The following is a 15,148-nucleotide window of genomic DNA, read 5'->3' as shown; positions in this document are numbered from 1 at the left end:
TCAAGCAAGCGGACGTGCATGAGCGCTACGAGAAGGTCATGACATTGCTCGCAGCCCCGTGCTCAGCCGCTTCGTCGCCGGTCGAGCACGTGCGCACCAGCGCGGCCGAGCGCGGGACCGAAAGCACGTCCATGACCTTTATGTAGAGCGCCCGCACCTCCCCGCTTTGAAGCATGTCGTCGGTTGCAGCCGGGTCAAAGTCGCACGACTGCAAGCCGACTCGTAAACTGTTTTAAACACAGAATGTTTTATTCCAGTGTCGTTACCATCGTAAAAGTATGTCGATGTAAGAAACAGCTACAAGTGCTGTAGCGTACACAGATTGTTTCTTACTACGTGGCAAGATCTGCGAGCAGTTTGGCGTCGCTGGATCCAAAGAGTCAAGAAGGGGTGTTCTTGTCGACTTCTTTTAGTCTAGCGGTTTAGACACTGGTTTACCACCAGGTAGATCCGGGTTCAAGTCCCGGAGAGTGCACCACTTTCTGATTCAAAGCTACGGCGGCGTGCGTAGCAAGACCGCCCTTCTGTACTACAGACTGGCGTTGCAGCTTGCTCGACTGAATGTAGGCCAGCATAGGCCTCACAGTGTGCTCCAGAGGTGTCCTCCAGAAGGGGCAGGCCGTGCGCTCGCTTGACACACTGCAGCCGTCGGCGGTACCGGCAGCTCGAACAAGTAAAGTCGTAAGAGCTGTCCAAGCACCAACGACAACACCAGCTCCGCTCTCTGTTTTTCAACAACGTCGTTCTCGCGAGAGTCGAGTCGCCCGAAATCGACTAAAGTATGTACTAACTAAACACATGATTTTGGATTTGCCACTCGATCGCCATCATGCTGCGCACCGCGGTCGGTGGCGTGCGCCGCCTCTCGTGGCTCTCGCACCTTGCGCCCCGAGGTCGCCGGTCGCCCACAGGACTCTTTGGCCTCCAAGGACTTGTGCAACCGAGCGACTTTGACCGGCTCGGCCGCGACGCCGTCGAGACGTGCAACCGCCTCAAGGCCGACCTCACGTCGCGCCCGCCGAGCCTCCGCACGATCCAGGACCTCGATGCGATCTCTAACGCAGTGTGTGGGGTCATCGACGCGGCCGAGCTCTGCCGCAACGTGCATCCGGACGCGTACTAGCTTTGCATGCTCTCTCGCCTCATGGGCACTTCTCGTAGCCGCTTCCGCGCCGCCGCATCGGCGTCATTCCAGTACCTCTCGTCGTTCATCCAGGAGCTCAACGCCGACGTCGACATGTACAACTGCCTTCGCGCCGTCACGGACAACCGCAGCCTCATGGCCGGCTTTACAGGTAGATCGCATTCAATGTCATGCTGTACGACGATGGACTTGCAGAGGAGCAGCAGCGCGTGGGGATGCTTTTGCGGGCCGAGTTTGAGCGCGATGGCATCCACCTCGACGACGCGGGGCGGCGCCGCGTCATGGAGCTGCAAAATGCCATTACACGGTAGCGTCGATCCCTCCCTCCCGCTCACCTCACATGTCTTCTGTACCAGCTTGAGCATGCAGTTCCAGGACAACATGCATTCCGTGCACTCGTTCATCGAGGTACGTCGTAGTCTCTCTTGAGGATCACAGAAGAAGCTCATCAAAATGACGACCGCAGGTCCCGACCAAGGCGCTGCGGATGCTGCCGAATGGGCTCCTTGGGCAGTGCCACGCCAGCGCCAACGGCACGACGGCGATCCCGACGACCGTGCCGATGACCAACAGCATTCTCAAGTGGATTCCAGACGCACATGTGCGCAAGCAAATGTACATTGCTGGCAACGCGTGCGCCAGCGTCAACCTGCAGGTAGAGGCTTCGTCCTCGACTCCTCGACCATGGAGCGTCTAGGTCTTGGACGACCTAATTGCGGCGCGCCATGCACTTGCAACGCTGCTCGGCTTCCCGACGTATGCGCATCTCGCCACGAGGTAGAGTCCTCAGCGTCGCCGGCTCGTTGATAAGACATAGATGGTAGCGACAAGATGGTCGGGTCGCCGTCCCGCGTCGACGCCTTCCTCCGTGACATTGCTTCCAACCTCATGACCAAGGTATTTTTTCGCACTCTCCTCACCAGTCTCATCTTCCTCATTGCGACGCTAGGCGGCCTCGGAGCGTGCGCTGCTTGTTGCCGCCAAGACCAAAGCGGAGGGCAAGGGCTTCTTTCCAGCGCCATTGCCGCTCGAGAGCTGGGACACGCCGTACTACATGGGCATGCTCAAGGCGCAGGCGTTCGACCTCGACGCGCGCGTGATTGCATCGTACTTTCCGCTCGAGCGCTGCCTCGAGGGTTTAGGGCTCCTCTGCAGCGAGCTCTTTGGTGTCGACATGACGCCAGAAGATTCGTCGGCGCCCGAGAGCTGGCACGACGACGTGCGCAAGCTCCGACTGACGAAAGACGGCGTCGACCTCGGTGTCCTCTACCTGGACCTCTTCCCGCGACAGCACAAGTACCATCACGCCGCCCACTTTACCGTTCGGTGCGGCAAGCGCCTCGAGGACGGGTCGTACCAGACGCCGATCGTCGCGCTTGTCTGCAACTTTAGCCCGCCGAGTGCTTCGACGCCGTCGCTCCTCACGTACCCCTCTCGTGTCTTGGAGCACAAAGGAAAGCGCATACCGTAGGCACGGCGAGGTCGAGACGCTCTTCCACGAGTTTGGCCACGCGCTGCACTCGCTCTTGAGCCGCACCGAGTTCCAGCATCTCAGCGGCACGCGTGGGCAGCTCGACTTTGTCGAAACGCCGAGCCACTTGTTCGAGTACTTTGCGTGGGACGAGCGCGTCGTCCAACGATTTGCCAAGCACTACGAGACGCACCACCCGATTCCGGCGTCGATGCTCGCCAACCTCAAGGCGTCCAAGCACATGTTTAGCGCGATGGAGACGCAGGTACCAATGTGATCGCGTGACGCCTCGGTTGCTCACGACCGCAACAGACGCAATGTCTCTACTCGCTCTTGGATCTGACGCTGTTTCGGGACCAACCGCTGCCGTTCTCGCCGCCAACGACGACGCAGGCGCTGAAAGAGCTCCAGAACAAGGCGACGCTCGTGCCATACGTCGATGGCACGCACTGGCACACGCGCTTTGGGCATTTGGTTGGTACAGATCAAGCGACTACGTTCTGAGTCGGCATTGGACTAGGTGGGGTACGGCGCCGGCTACTACAGCTATCTCTACGCCCGTGTCTTTGCGGCCGAGATCTGGGGCGCGTGCTTTGCTGAGGACCCGTGGCGACCCGCATCGGGCCGGCTCGTGTACGACGAGCTCTTTCGCCACGGCGGCGCCAAAGAGCCGCTTGCGATGCTTACCTCGATTGTGGGCAAGACACCGACGAGCACGCGGTTTGTCGACGAGCTCGGCGTGTAGCCAGTGACGTGTCGCCCACCCGTGCGTGTCGACGCACTGCGTAGCATTTGGATAACTCGAAACAAAGAAGATTGGAGGGGACGCGCGAGGACACGACAGATTGCGTGGCGTGCAAATCGCCTGCGTCATCACCGCAGCTTCAAGTGGCAACAGCGAGTCGGCCGTTGCAACGTCGACAAACCCGGGCCTCCACGTCATGGCCGCGACTTGGGTGACGGGCGCGGAACGTTCGGCGCGAAGGTTCTCTGCGCCATGTGCGGCGCCCTGAAGCCTTCATGGCCGTTCGTCCAGCGCGACCTTCGCTGGGCCAATGGCGCACGCAGCTGTGCACGAAATGGCGGCTTTTCGCAACCGCGTGGTCGGCTCGGGCGTCCGTACTGTTGCATCAACAGCCTCCACCTGTTGACATCAACACGCTGGCTCTTCCCGCTTCATCATCCCGCGGCGCGCCGTGACATCAGCGGCCGCATGGCGGCCCGCCCCTCTCACATCTGATATCTTGGCCCAACTGGCATGGCGCCACCGAGCGCGTGCTTGCGTCGTATCGTCTCAGACCTGTGAGAATGCATACCCTGTCACAACACATGGCTGTATCGGTATCGCAACGCAAGAGGTGCGCGCTCATTGGTTAAAATGCAAGCAGATTCAACCCTATCCGAAGGCCATCGCGCATATCTCGTGGACTCGAGGGGTATACAAACGCCAAGTGATCTTGCCAGCGAATAAAAATGGAGATTCTGGCATTTTATTTCCCTTGGTGTTTTAAACCAAAAGGTGTGTTTGGACAGAGTGTTTGTATACCGTAAAAAACAGGTGTGGTTGAAAACACTTGGCCTGGCTATAAAAATGCAGATCCCACGTCCATGGGGTGGATTTATTAATAAAAACGCCTCCAAACGTGGTTTGCAGTTTTGATCCTTTCCAGCACGTCGCAGTCCAGCGACGCTGCTGCTTGTCCCCGTCGCCGTCGCCTTCGCCGCCATCTGCCGGCGCACCGAGCCTCGACGCTGCATCCTCTCCTTACAGCAGCCTCTTCACATACCCGACCGTTCGAGCCATGCGCAACCAGGCCAACATGGGCCCGATCGTGCTCGTGCTCATGCTCCTGCTGACCATGTTCTGGGCGTTTGTCTTCCTCGCCTTCTTTGCGTACGCGCCCGTGCTCTGCGCGTCGTGCGTCGGCTTCCTCTACGTCATTGGGCTCTACCTCAGCACCGAGTCGAAATGGGCATGGCACAACGCACAAGAGTTTGAGAACCGGTTCTGGACCGTCATGGCCTTCCTCTTTAGCACCGCGCTCGTCTACATCCAGGACTCGCCGTTCTCGATTGGCCGCTGGAGTCCATCGCTTGGTGGCGTCGTCGTCATTGCGTTCACGCTCGGCGTCCAGTTCCTCGACCGCCACGTGCACCGAAAAGCGCTCTCGCAGCCGAGCCGCCTCAGCGCCCCGCCGCTCTTGCGCGTCAACGTCTCGCCCGCGCAGGCCAAGGTCGACATCATCATGCACTGCATCGAGATGATTGACCGTATTTATTTACCCTCGACGATCAACAACATGATCAACATGGAGCACGTCAAGGAGCAGGTACGCCACTGCCTCTCGCTACGACGTCTCTCATGCGCAAATCCGTAGGAGTATAAGACGTACACGATCCTCGAACGCGCCGAGAAGGACGAACTAAATTATATCCTCGGCCGCATTCCGCTCGCGCTGCTCTTTTACAAGGTCAAGGACGCCAACCGCACGCTCTTGCTCCAGCTCCTCTGCGACAGCCGCCTCGTCGACCTCTCGATCCAGTCGCGCGCCATAGTTCTCGACGCGCTCATGCTCATGCGCATCAGCGCCCACGATAAGTGCGAGCGATTCGTCCGCAACATCATCACGCGGACCTTTGGCGACGACCTCTCGATCGTACGCCACTCCTCGTCTCGTCCCTCTCTCAGGATTCGTGATATTGTAGCTCAAGTCGACAACGGACTCCAAGGGCAGCGTCCACAGCATGCACAAGCTCATCTACCACGACATCCGCGACGTGGCCATTCGCACCGCGATCCTCAACCACATCAAGAAGGAGGCCAACATCCAGCGCGCGCACATGACGCTCAGCACCAAGAACATCGCGACGAAGCGCAAGCAGCACGCATGGCGCAAGGTGCTCAGCGACGTCGACGACACGCTCTACTCGTCCGGCGGCTTCTTCCCCGCCGGCATGGACACGCGGTACCCGCGCCACGCCATGTACCCCGGGGTCCTCGCGTTCTACCGGCAGCTCGACCTCGGGCAGAGCGGCCCGGTGCACTGGGAGCAAGGCCGCGTCGGCAACCTCGCGTTCCTCTCAGCGCGGCCGCACGTGTATAAGGACGTGTCGGAGAAGAAGTCGTACGAGAAGTTCAAGGGCTTCTACGACCACTACGGCATGCACACGCTGCCGTCGATGCTCGCGGGCTCGATGACGTCCGGGTACGATTTCATGGTCAAGGGCGACCTCGAGCCCATGGCCCAGAAGAAGTTTGAGAACTTTTGCGAGTACTACTCGATCTACCCCGAGTACAAGCACGTCTTTATCGGCGACAATGGCCAAGGCGACGTGCGCGCGGCGCAGCTCATTGCCGAGAAGTTTGGCCCGTCCGTGCTCGAGGCCGCGTACTTTCACTTGGTGCAGCCCATCGAGCGCACGTTTGGGTTTGTCGACAAGGCCACGTACAAGAAGCTCAACATCATCTTCTTCGACACGTACGTCGGCGCGGCCGTCCACGCGTGCCGCCTCCAGCAGATCTCGACCGGCGGGCTCCGGCAAATCTGCGACGACGCCCGCGCCGGCTTCATTGCGATTGCGTTCAAGACGTCGGCGGCCCGGGACGCGCAGCGCGAGAAGATCAACTATGACCTCTCGCTCGCCAACGAGCTCCTTGGCGCTCCGCACGTGCCGTTGGTCGAGAAGCCCCAACGCTTTGGCCTCAACACGGTGCTCTACACGCCGTTTGGCAAGGGCTCGATCCTTGCGTACGACGGCATCACGGGCATATACACGCTCAATTTGACCGAGTGGTGGCTCAAGACGAAGGACACGGCGCGCGTGTACCTCCCGGAGGCGTCGCTCTCGACAACCAAAGTTACGAAAGGCCACAACGACTTTTCGTCGTCGGCCGCCAAGCCCAGCAACCCGAGCGGGAACCCCCTTGCGTATGTCAAGACAAACTTTGTGACGGTCATGGACCCGCTCTTGCTATTGCAAGGGGTCTTTCCCCCGGATACGTCGGTGCAGACGACGTTTGGGCCTGGGCGCGTGGTCCGGTACCGGCCCGACGAGATCTACGAGGTCCATCTCTTCAAGCACGGCGTCGCCCACGCTTATTGCCACCCGTCGACGATCTCGCAGATCTCGGACGTCGAGCCGCCGCTGCCCGCGACCGGGTTTGTCCGCTCGTCGCTCGAGTTTTTCACCAAGGCATTTCAGCGCCAGTTTGGCACCAAGCAGCCGCCGTCGCCGCCCCCGCGCTTCCCCAAGGGCGCGCGCGTGCACACGCCGTTTGGCCAGGCGGTTGTGCTAACGGCGTTGCCGCACCACGTCTACTCGGTGCGGTTGGACGCGTCATCACTCCGAGACACGGTCGTGTCGGTGCAAGAAGACGCGCTCTCGCTCGTCCTCTCGGCGCCGCCGCGGTCGTCCGGTCTCTTTTCGCTGCTCTCGTTTTCAAGCTCAAATACGACCAAGGACAAGCCGGTCTTGCCCAAGCACACGGCCGTCACCACTTGGTTTGGACATGCGACCGTGCTGCGGTACCGGTCTCGTGACGCGACGTACGAGCTGCGCTTTGCCCACGGCGTGATTGGCTACTTTCAGGCGTCGGACGTCATCAAGACGCCTGAGCCCAAGGCGCCGTCGTCCAGCATCGGCCTCTTTGACCGCTTCTCGACTTTTGTCAAGCCCAAGGCGTCGCCTGCGCTCTCGACGAATGCGGCGCCGAGCCTCGAGCCCCCGACCTTGGACCTCAAGGCCGACGCACCGGTCGAGACGCCGTTTGGCCCTGGACGTGTCATCTCGCATCACAGCGACCATGTGCTCCGCATCACGTTGAGCGATCCGGCGCTAAGTGGTGTCAACGCGTTTGTTCAGACGCCGTCGCTCACGGAGCGTGAAGTCAACACGCGCAAGTACAGCCTTATCGATACGCTGACGTTTTTCCGGCGGTACTACGAGTCGGAGCCGGTGCCGGACGTCGAGGCGCCGACGACCGACGCCCGCAAGGACGCGTTCAAGCTCGCGCGCGCGTCCGACTCTGTGCAACTGGACGACGACGGCAGTGCGTTTGTCGCGAGCGACGCCGACCCCAGCGTCCATTTTCCCGTCCACGGGCGCATTGGGCTGCCTGTGAGCACGGTGTTTGGTCCTGGCGTGCTCTTTGGCGTCCGGTCGAGCGACGGCGTCCACGTCATCTCGTGGCGCGACGGGACCCATGGCTACGTGCAGGCCAAGGACGTCTACGGCGAGATGAAGGCGGTGATTGGCGACTGGGTGGGCACGCCGTTCGGGAAGGGCCGCGTGCGTTCGTACCGCCGGTCAGATCACGTGTACGTCGTGGCGCTCGAGAAGGCGCTAAAGACGCTCTGTTACGTGCACGAAGCCAGCGTCGAGCGCCTCCTCATTGAGAGTGACAACATCATTCCGTCGAGCTGTGGCATCATGTAAACGCCGCCATTTTTTAACAAACTGTGTGTGTGTGTGAGGACAACTGCACTGTGTTTCGAGTCGTATTGCGGGCGCCAGCAGCTGAGATCACAAAATCAGGGCAAGTCAAAGCTGCGGACCGCGCGGGGCTTCATCCGGTGGCCGTTGGCAAAGTCGATCGCGCGGCCCGGGTTGCGGTTCTCAGCTTGGAGCTTGGTCACAAGGACAACGTCGTCAACGCACTTGACGACAAGCGCCTGGAGACTTTTGTCAAAGTAGCACGACCCCGTCGGCATCGCCGTTGCGTCCTCGACCGCAGCAACTAGAACACCATCACTAGTCCGTCCCGCTGCGATAGTACACGATGTAGAATGGTCGTACTGGACGCCCGGTCGTCGGCCGTCGGCAGTCGCATCTCGAGCAGCTTGACGGGCACGCCTTGGAACGAGGCGAGGACGCCAAAGGTCTCGCCGACCGCTTGCCACATCTAGTCGATCCGAAATGAGCCTTGGGGTATGCAAGTGAGGACGTACGCAGTAGAGCCGCTGCGCTGTTTCGGTCCACGCCACAAGCCCATGCTACGACGCTCGTCAAGACACTTGGACTCGAAGCCATAACGTACGTCGCGCTTCATTTTCGGTGCTTTGGTCGCAAGCGCTTCGTCTTGCACGACGGCCGACGCCTTCTTGGCCGGCAAGTCGCGGAGGGTTTCAATGACACGCTGCGCGCCCGCACGCGCCAAGACGTCGGAAAGACTAGATAAGACAGATTGTCCACTTGGACTTTTTCGAAACCCAAATTATACCTGTGGAAGGTCGACGCTGGCGGCACGTCCATGGTGGTCTGGTCCAAAATACGCCCAACGTCAAAGGCCCTATATAGTAGTATGAATGAGCGACATGACGCTGCAAGTATTTCGACAGACGTGGGATCGATCTCGATGACCGAGACGCCCGTGACCGCGTCGCCGTGCCAGAGCGTGCGCGGAATCGGCGCCGGGCCGCGATACTATCAAGGTTTCAAGTGCAGACGGAGTGATCGAGCGGACCTTGGGCAAGAGCGACGGGTGCATGTTGATGGCGCCGTGCTTGACGTGCTCGAGCATGTGCGGATGCTACATCGATGTCGTGTACTCGCGTGGACGAGACTGCGGTGACGTACGAGGAAGTAGCCGAAAGAGACAACGACGCCAACGTCAAAGTCCTTGGTCACCGGCATCGTCCAGTCCTTCAAGCTCTTCCTATCGACGCAGAGCTTCAGACAGCGATGGACGTAGCGCTTTGGCGCACACGCCGTCGGGAATGTGGTGCACGGCCAAGTTGTTTGCGAGCGCAAACTGCTTGACCGGCACTGGCGCCTTCGTGCGCTTCCGCGCCATCTTGCGGTCCGGTGGGCAGATGACCTGCATCCGATGCGTCAAGCTCGATGAAAAAGCTGAGCTGCGTACCTCAATCTCGCGCACGAGCGGTGGCGCATCACTCGTCGACTGCCTACGCGTGCCATGAGCCGTCATGGCATGGATCACGATGGCAACGACATGTGCGCATGCAGCAGCTCGAGCGTCGGCAGCGACACGTTGTCCGTGCCAAAGAAGAGCACACGCAGGCCCGAGATGGACCGCGCGCCATGGGCGAAGACGTGGCGGTGGCGCGGCAGGAGCCCTCGGCGCAGTTGCATCAGCATCGTGGCTTCGAGTGGTGCAACTTGGTTTTGACCAGCACACCGAAATGCGTTAAAGAGCGCGTTTTAGGGTACTTTAACCCATCTGGTCCGAATCAACGATCCCGACCACAAGCGAGGGGTAAGCGCTTGGATAATGACGTAACTAGACGTAAGACGCGGTGACATCGCTCCGAAGACGCAGCAACGCAGTGGCGAGCGCAAAGCTGGCCAAGGTGGCCATGAGTAAAACGTCACGTTTTTTCGAAACATTTTGCTGATAAAAAGGCTAAAAGATTGGATTGGCCGAAGGAAACCTCGTTTGAAGAACAGCTAGAAGCACCAATCGGTTTGGGCGGATTTTTGTGGTGGCAAACGGAGAAAGACGCAAGTGCGATGAAGACCTTTACCAAGCTGATCACTGTCGGTGGCCTCGTCGTCGCGGGCGTCGCTGTCACCACGGGCCCGCTCGCCGAGTGGAACTCGCGCCGCGAAGGCCTCCAAGTACGTATCCGGAATGACCCCTGGATCGATGGCTAAGTGCATGCTGTGTGTAGTATTTGCAGAACATTGAGAAGAACGCCAAGAAGGCCCAGCACTAAGCCAGCGCCGCGAGCCTCCATGTGTCCAAATGAACGGAATGATGCTTTGTGCAGTCTTGCGCCATAGCCAGGATGAGGCTTTGGACGACGTGGATGCAGCATCGAACGCAGGCATGTCGCCGTCGACAAGCGCGCAGGAGCGTCAAAGACAGGGTCGACGATAGGGACAGGCCCAAGCGCACTAGTCTTGTGCGCGGCTGCGTTGGTAGGCATCATGACGTAGCGTGCCACGAGATGCCATGAAGCCGCACCCTGCAATTATACTCTGCAGCATGTCTGGCATCGTTGATTACTGACTGCATCATTATCATCGTTCGGCTGCAACGAAGCGACACTGCAGTAGCGCTCGCCGACACGGCGCCGTGTCTGACAGACCTTCTTGAACGAGGTCAAAGGCGGTCTCACGCCTGGCGCCATGGTTCGGGAGCATAATCATGGCGCTGCATCGAGGATGATACTACGAACGTGCGGTTGTGTGTTGCCACCGCTGCCAGAACTCGTCGACAAGACGCCATGTCGAGGCCAAGTATACAGGGCGACTCATGACTCATGGGGGACGAGGAAGAAACAACGTCGACACTTGGTGCTGGCCCGAAGAAAGGCGCAGTGTCCTGCGAGGGCCGGTCCTTCGACATCGTCCACTTGGTAATACTTATTGCAGTCCACACGGATGACGCGCCAAGACCGATTTCCTAACCCACTGGGGTCTCTAGCTCTTTGGCGAATTCTCGTTTCGAGGTGCAGTGGGTTGACGCTTGCGACAGCGGTGCGCCATCTTCGTCACAGGATCAACGGCCATGTGCTGCCGCCGCTCGCCGCTCGTCGCTCGATGCAACGCCACCGAGCAGGTACCACCTGCGTTCGTCGATGCCAGGAGGCAACGGCGTCGCCGCGTTACGACATTGCTCTTCGAATCCTTCCGTATCGAGGTACCCTACCAAAAGGGGGTGGGCCCTCGTAAAAAGCTCGCCATGGAACCCGATCATTCAAAAGTAGCTACGAAGAGGTGCATCTCGGCGCTTTAGTACGGTATACACAAGTTGTCGTGCGAGGTTGGTCGGTCCCGATGGGTCCTAGTAGGTGTCGTGGATGCACTGCACATCGTCTCGATACCAGGACGCATCTCTATGGCGAAGGCGCACTGGAGGTGAGCTGATGACACGCCACATTGGAGGCGGTGATTGTGTTGGCGTCGACGGAGACAACACTGCGGATGCGATGCTCGCGGTCGCCAGACGAGTCGTCATGCATCGCGATCTGATCAAACCTCTCCACGTCAGTCGCCGGGAGGTTGAGGTAGGTGATGGGACCTTCCATGTTTGGGTATTTTGTGGGGTACCCCCTCTCGTTGGGTTCGTTTGCCGTGTCACACGAGCGCCATATGCACCTGCGGGCAGCGATGGCTCATTTCCATTTTTCATCCGCTGCAGTCCAATGAGCCGCCGACTGCTGCACGTCGTCGCTGCGCTTCTTGCGGCGGTTGCCGTCGCTGAGAACGCGACGTCGGTCCCGGCGCCGTCAGATGTGACCAAAGTTCCGACGCCGGAGCCCACGATGGTGCCGATAACGTTGGCACCGACTGTTCGACCGACACTGGCGCCGACACTCGCACCGACGCCTGCACCGACGCCTGCGCCGACGCCGGCACCGACACCGGTACCCACTGACGCCCCGACGATTGCGCCGACGACTGTCGCGCCGACGATCGCCCCCTCCACCACATCGGTTCCGAAGACCACGGCGGCGCCTGTGACCGTCGCACCCAAGACAACGGTGCCGCCGACGACGGCCGTGCAGTCGGCTACGGTCGCGCCTGCGCCAACTGCTGCGCCGCAGCCGGTGACGGATGCGCCGACGCAAGCGCCGGTGACGGAGACCGTGACGCCGACGCCGACCAAGACGACCAAGAAGCCGACATCGTCGCCCGACACGGCGAACGCCAACAACGGTGCGGCCAACGCCGACGAATCCAAGACGACGACGATCCTCGTAATCGTGGGTATCGTGGCGGTCGCGGCCATTGCGGGTGTCTTCATCGTCTGCGTCGTGCTCCGGAAGAAGACCAAGTACATGGAAGAAGACATCATCTCGCCGCTCAAGCTTACGTACATCCAGCCGCCGCCGCAGCGCGTGACGTCGCCCCAGCACAGCGCTCTGGACTCGCGTCAGATGATGGCCATGGACACCAACCGCCTCATGCAGTCGCAAGCGCCTCTCTACTCGCCCAACGCATATGCGCAGCAGCAGCAGATGCAGGTGCCGCAGTACCAGGCCCGGCACGAGTCGCCTCCCGGCTTTGTCTACGGCGATGCGCACGTGCAGCCGTCGCCGGCGCAGTTTGGCACGTACAGCGATCAGATCTCCGAGTCGACGGGGGACCCGCACAGCACAGCGCTCTGGATGAGTGCGATGGAGACCGGTCGCACTGACGACCTCATGATGTCAGAGCGGCCGACGACCGACAACGTGCTCTGGAAGGACTCGTTCTCGAACGAATCGTTCACGAGCTCTGTGCGCGAAGACTCGTTTGCGAGCAGCGCGACGTCGAGCCTCAACGACCGCCGGTCATTAACGCTCTAGTTGCCCACTTATTAACTATTGATTGCTTCCAATAACTACAAGCCTTTCGCCTTGTGATGATGGCACCGCAGCAGAGTTCATTTGGACACCAAGCCAACATGAGCCCAACCGCACTACCGTGTGAATATCAGTGCGAGACGATCGACGGAAGCCACGATGCAGCCAGTAGAAGCCGCGACAGCGCACGCGTAGCAGCGTGACGACGGGTGTGCGAGTGTGGAATGCGACGACGACGCCGACGTCATCCGATCTACTGGAACGAATACTAGAGTGTTGCGTTCGTCTGCGGCGCCAACACAGTCTCAACAAGCCGACACGAGCCGACACGAGCCCGTGCACTGTATTTGGTCCGTGGTGCCGACCCTGTTTTGTTAGCGCGACTGGATGACTACGCCCGAATAGCACTCGAGCATTCGAGCATGCGCCAGCTCCAGATAAAGATGATCCAAAGCCAAAGACGGTGCACGCAGAAACACTACAACTGCATGTCAAAGGGAGATCACGACGTCAGGCCGGACGCAGGCGTGCAGTGTAAGAGCTCTGCGCGCTACGCCCAAGCGCGCGACTGATTACACTTGATAGTGTAGAGCGTAACACGACGTGCGCTTCGAATTGCGCTGCACGTACGAGTAGACGATCAAGATCTGTCGCTAGCCGCAGCAACAAGCACGTGGCAGCGTGGCAGCTTCCTTGCTTTATTTTCGGCACGATGGCCAAAATAGCGTGGCAGATGCCGCATCTAATAACCTAGATACAAAATGACATCCACTCCTGAAAGGCTCATGGCCCCCATTGCGCTCTTGCTCAAGTCGGTCGACGCCACGTACACGACGGCCTTTGCGGCCGCGGGGCTCGCCGCCGCCTTCTCCGACGTACTGTCCTTTGAGGCGCGCAACCGCGACGTCCTGCGCGAGGTACGTCCCCACGCCCATGCCATCAGTGGATGATGGCTCTTGATGGCAGCGCCTGCGGTCGCTCGCCTCGTACGACGGCCTCATCATCACGAGCCCGCGCTCGTCCGAGGCCATCGTCGAAGCCTTGATGGCCATGGACGACGCCGAGCGAGCGCACGTGCTGGCACAGCTGCAGACGCTACCCGTCTTTTCCGTGGGGCAAAAAACTTCAGCGCCGCTTACCGCCTTGGGCGTGACGTGCAGCGGCGAGGCCTCGGGCTCGGGTGACGTCCTTGCCGCACACATTGCGTCAGTACAAGACCCGACGTCGACCAAGCCGACGCTATTTCTCTGCGGCGAGAAGCACCATGATGCGCTGCCCACAAGCTTTCGGGCCCGCAACCAGGTCCTCGAAGAACTCATCGTCTACGTCTCTGCATCCGTCTCGAGTATCGACTACTTTGCGTCGCCTAATGCAGCGACGCCAGCGTGGGTAATCTTTTTCAGTCCCAGCGGAGTGCACACGGCCCGCGCCATGCTTCATGTGGACTGGACGACCATCAAGAAGGCGGCGATTGGTATGCAATGTCTGCTCTGGCGATGCTCATGCAATCAATGTGGTAGGCAAGACGACGGCGGCAGCGCTCGCCAAGGTCGCCAACGAAACGAATGATGCGACGTGGAACGCCGACGCTGTTGCTGTGGCCCCAACGCCGGAAGGTCTCCTCAAAGCCATGGGTGCTGCCGAGGGTAGCGCCACATAACACTGACGAGATGAATGCATCGGATCCTGATTACACGCCATAACGCGCCTTGAGTTCTGCGAGCTCCTGCTGCTTGGCCTGGACGTCCATCTTCTTGCTGACGCGGTTCGCCTGGTAGTAGAGCACGACGAGGTAGCGACCGCAGACGTTGAAGCCCGACAAGTGGTCGACCTACACAGGCTATGAGCATCGGCGAGACGAGAATGGGGCGGGACCGTACAGCGTTCTTGGCGTCATAAATATCTTCGTACACGACAAAGGCCGTCCCGCGCGTGTCCGCATTGACGCCTAGCCATGGCCTTGTGAGCGTCCATGCAGTGTGGATGGGCGGCGCTGCGTACCGAGGCGAATCTGGCGGATCGCACCGTACTTGCCAAAGATATCGTACATCTCGTCGCTCGAGATCTTGAACGGGAGGTTGCGCACGTAGAGAACGCGGTTGACCTCCGGCGGGAGGCGCGCCTAGACAGTCCATGAGCTACGAGCAAGCGGCTCGTTGAGAGGCCACGTACGTTGCCGCGTCGTCCCTGCGATGCCATCGACGCCATGCTGCTGTTCTTGTCTTCCACGCAATTTGGGGGCCACGCACCGGATAAACCTCGGAGAAGCGATGGGTCGCG

General features: G+C 60.1%; 7 protein-coding genes and 1 pseudogene across 8 annotated transcripts; 6 read left to right on the top strand and 2 right to left on the bottom strand.

Annotated features, from left to right (window-relative positions):
- The first annotated feature begins 403 nt into the window (after positions 1-403).
- On the top strand, positions 404-475 carry SDRG_11507 (annotated as a pseudogene). Its single transcript has one exon. The product of its transcript is annotated as a tRNA-OTHER (tRNA).
- Positions 476-809: 334 nt separating this feature from the next.
- Positions 810-3,495, top strand: SDRG_11506 (hypothetical protein). The gene is made up of 11 exons (XM_008617549.1): positions 810-1,116; positions 1,162-1,295; positions 1,340-1,451; positions 1,501-1,552; positions 1,611-1,799; positions 1,842-1,921; positions 1,969-2,041; positions 2,094-2,569; positions 2,616-2,880; positions 2,928-3,089; positions 3,136-3,495. Exons 1-11 carry the CDS (start codon positions 830-832, stop codon positions 3,358-3,360), a joined length of 2,055 nt encoding a protein of 684 aa, XP_008615771.1. The 5' UTR covers positions 810-829; the 3' UTR covers positions 3,361-3,495.
- A 755-nt stretch (positions 3,496-4,250) lies between these two features.
- SDRG_11505 (hypothetical protein) lies at positions 4,251-8,099 on the top strand. The gene is made up of 3 exons (XM_008617548.1): positions 4,251-4,945; positions 4,994-5,272; positions 5,322-8,099. Exons 1-3 carry the CDS (start codon positions 4,418-4,420, stop codon positions 8,049-8,051), a joined length of 3,537 nt encoding a protein of 1,178 aa, XP_008615770.1. The 5' UTR covers positions 4,251-4,417; the 3' UTR covers positions 8,052-8,099.
- SDRG_11504 (methionyl-tRNA formyltransferase) lies at positions 8,030-9,726 on the bottom strand. Its single transcript, XM_008617547.1, has 11 exons — positions 9,568-9,726; positions 9,478-9,520; positions 9,320-9,432; positions 9,192-9,270; positions 9,079-9,144; positions 8,956-9,038; positions 8,836-8,904; positions 8,653-8,785; positions 8,564-8,608; positions 8,412-8,517; positions 8,030-8,352 (listed from the first exon to the last, which is right to left on the bottom strand). Exons 1-11 carry the CDS (start codon positions 9,711-9,713, stop codon positions 8,147-8,149), a joined length of 1,089 nt encoding a protein of 362 aa, XP_008615769.1. The 5' UTR covers positions 9,714-9,726; the 3' UTR covers positions 8,030-8,146.
- A 312-nt stretch (positions 9,727-10,038) lies between these two features.
- Positions 10,039-10,568, top strand: SDRG_11503 (hypothetical protein). The gene is made up of 3 exons (XM_008617546.1): positions 10,039-10,193; positions 10,247-10,402; positions 10,456-10,568. The coding sequence occupies exons 1-2, from the start codon at positions 10,086-10,088 to the stop codon at positions 10,289-10,291; spliced, it is 153 nt and encodes a 50-aa protein (XP_008615768.1). The 5' UTR covers positions 10,039-10,085; the 3' UTR covers positions 10,292-10,402; positions 10,456-10,568.
- Positions 10,569-11,712: 1,144 nt separating this feature from the next.
- Positions 11,713-12,940, top strand: SDRG_11502 (hypothetical protein). Its single transcript, XM_008617545.1, has one exon. The coding sequence runs from the start codon at positions 11,726-11,728 to the stop codon at positions 12,869-12,871; it is 1,146 nt and encodes a 381-aa protein (XP_008615767.1). The 5' UTR covers positions 11,713-11,725; the 3' UTR covers positions 12,872-12,940.
- A 689-nt stretch (positions 12,941-13,629) lies between these two features.
- SDRG_11501 (uroporphyrinogen-III synthase) lies at positions 13,630-14,528 on the top strand (the record flags this gene model as incomplete). Its single annotated transcript, XM_008617544.1, has 3 exons — positions 13,630-13,785; positions 13,835-14,342; positions 14,389-14,528. The coding sequence occupies 3 exons, from the start codon at positions 13,630-13,632 to the stop codon at positions 14,526-14,528; spliced, it is 804 nt and encodes a 267-aa protein (XP_008615766.1).
- SDRG_11500 (pre-mRNA branch site p14-like protein) lies at positions 14,439-15,112 on the bottom strand. Its single transcript, XM_008617543.1, has 4 exons — positions 15,041-15,112; positions 14,870-14,990; positions 14,749-14,816; positions 14,439-14,699 (listed from the first exon to the last, which is right to left on the bottom strand). The coding sequence occupies exons 1-4, from the start codon at positions 15,074-15,076 to the stop codon at positions 14,559-14,561; spliced, it is 366 nt and encodes a 121-aa protein (XP_008615765.1). The 5' UTR covers positions 15,077-15,112; the 3' UTR covers positions 14,439-14,558.
- Between the last annotated feature and the right edge of the window lie 36 nt (positions 15,113-15,148).

This window comes from Saprolegnia diclina (genome assembly GCF_000281045.1).
Source record: "Saprolegnia diclina VS20 unplaced genomic scaffold supercont1.42, whole genome shotgun sequence".
NCBI classification, from domain to species: Eukaryota; Oomycota; class Saprolegniomycetes; order Saprolegniales; family Saprolegniaceae; genus Saprolegnia; species Saprolegnia diclina.
Note: the sequence above shows the minus strand (reverse complement) of the source record. Positions and strands in the feature narration are given on the sequence as shown.

Excerpts from the sequence above, each read along its gene's own strand:
- SDRG_11506 (XM_008617549.1), top strand. The coding sequence starts at position 830 with ATGCTGCGCACCGCGGTCGGTGGCGTGCGCCGCCTCTCGTGGCTCTCG. Across the intron at positions 2,881-2,927 it reads TTAGCGCGATGGAGACGCAG|ACGCAATGTCTCTACTCGCT; the intron begins GTACCAATGTGA and ends CGACCGCAACAG. Across the intron at positions 3,090-3,135 it reads ACACGCGCTTTGGGCATTTG|GTGGGGTACGGCGCCGGCTA; the intron begins GTTGGTACAGAT and ends GCATTGGACTAG.
- SDRG_11505 (XM_008617548.1), top strand. The coding sequence starts at position 4,418 with ATGCGCAACCAGGCCAACATGGGCCCGATCGTGCTCGTGCTCATGCTC. Across the intron at positions 4,946-4,993 it reads TGGAGCACGTCAAGGAGCAG|GAGTATAAGACGTACACGAT; the intron begins GTACGCCACTGC and ends GCAAATCCGTAG. Across the intron at positions 5,273-5,321 it reads TTGGCGACGACCTCTCGATC|CTCAAGTCGACAACGGACTC; the intron begins GTACGCCACTCC and ends GTGATATTGTAG.
- SDRG_11504 (XM_008617547.1), bottom strand. The coding sequence starts at position 9,713 with ATGCTGATGCAACTGCGCCGAGGGCTCCTGCCGCGCCACCGCCACGTC. Across the intron at positions 9,433-9,477 it reads CGCTCGTGCGCGAGATTGAG|GTCATCTGCCCACCGGACCG; the intron begins GTACGCAGCTCA and ends CATCGGATGCAG. Across the intron at positions 8,905-8,955 it reads GTCATCGAGATCGATCCCAC|GGCCTTTGACGTTGGGCGTA; the intron begins GTCTGTCGAAAT and ends ACTACTATATAG.
- SDRG_11503 (XM_008617546.1), top strand. The coding sequence starts at position 10,086 with ATGAAGACCTTTACCAAGCTGATCACTGTCGGTGGCCTCGTCGTCGCG. Across the intron at positions 10,194-10,246 it reads CGCGCCGCGAAGGCCTCCAA|TATTTGCAGAACATTGAGAA; the intron begins GTACGTATCCGG and ends TGCTGTGTGTAG.
- SDRG_11502 (XM_008617545.1), top strand. The coding sequence starts at position 11,726 with ATGAGCCGCCGACTGCTGCACGTCGTCGCTGCGCTTCTTGCGGCGGTT.
- SDRG_11500 (XM_008617543.1), bottom strand. The coding sequence starts at position 15,076 with ATGGCGTCGATGGCATCGCAGGGACGACGCGGCAAC. Across the intron at positions 14,991-15,040 it reads CGCAGGGACGACGCGGCAAC|GCGCGCCTCCCGCCGGAGGT; the intron begins GTACGTGGCCTC and ends TGGACTGTCTAG. Across the intron at positions 14,817-14,869 it reads GATCCGCCAGATTCGCCTCG|GCGTCAATGCGGACACGCGC; the intron begins GTACGCAGCGCC and ends GGCCATGGCTAG.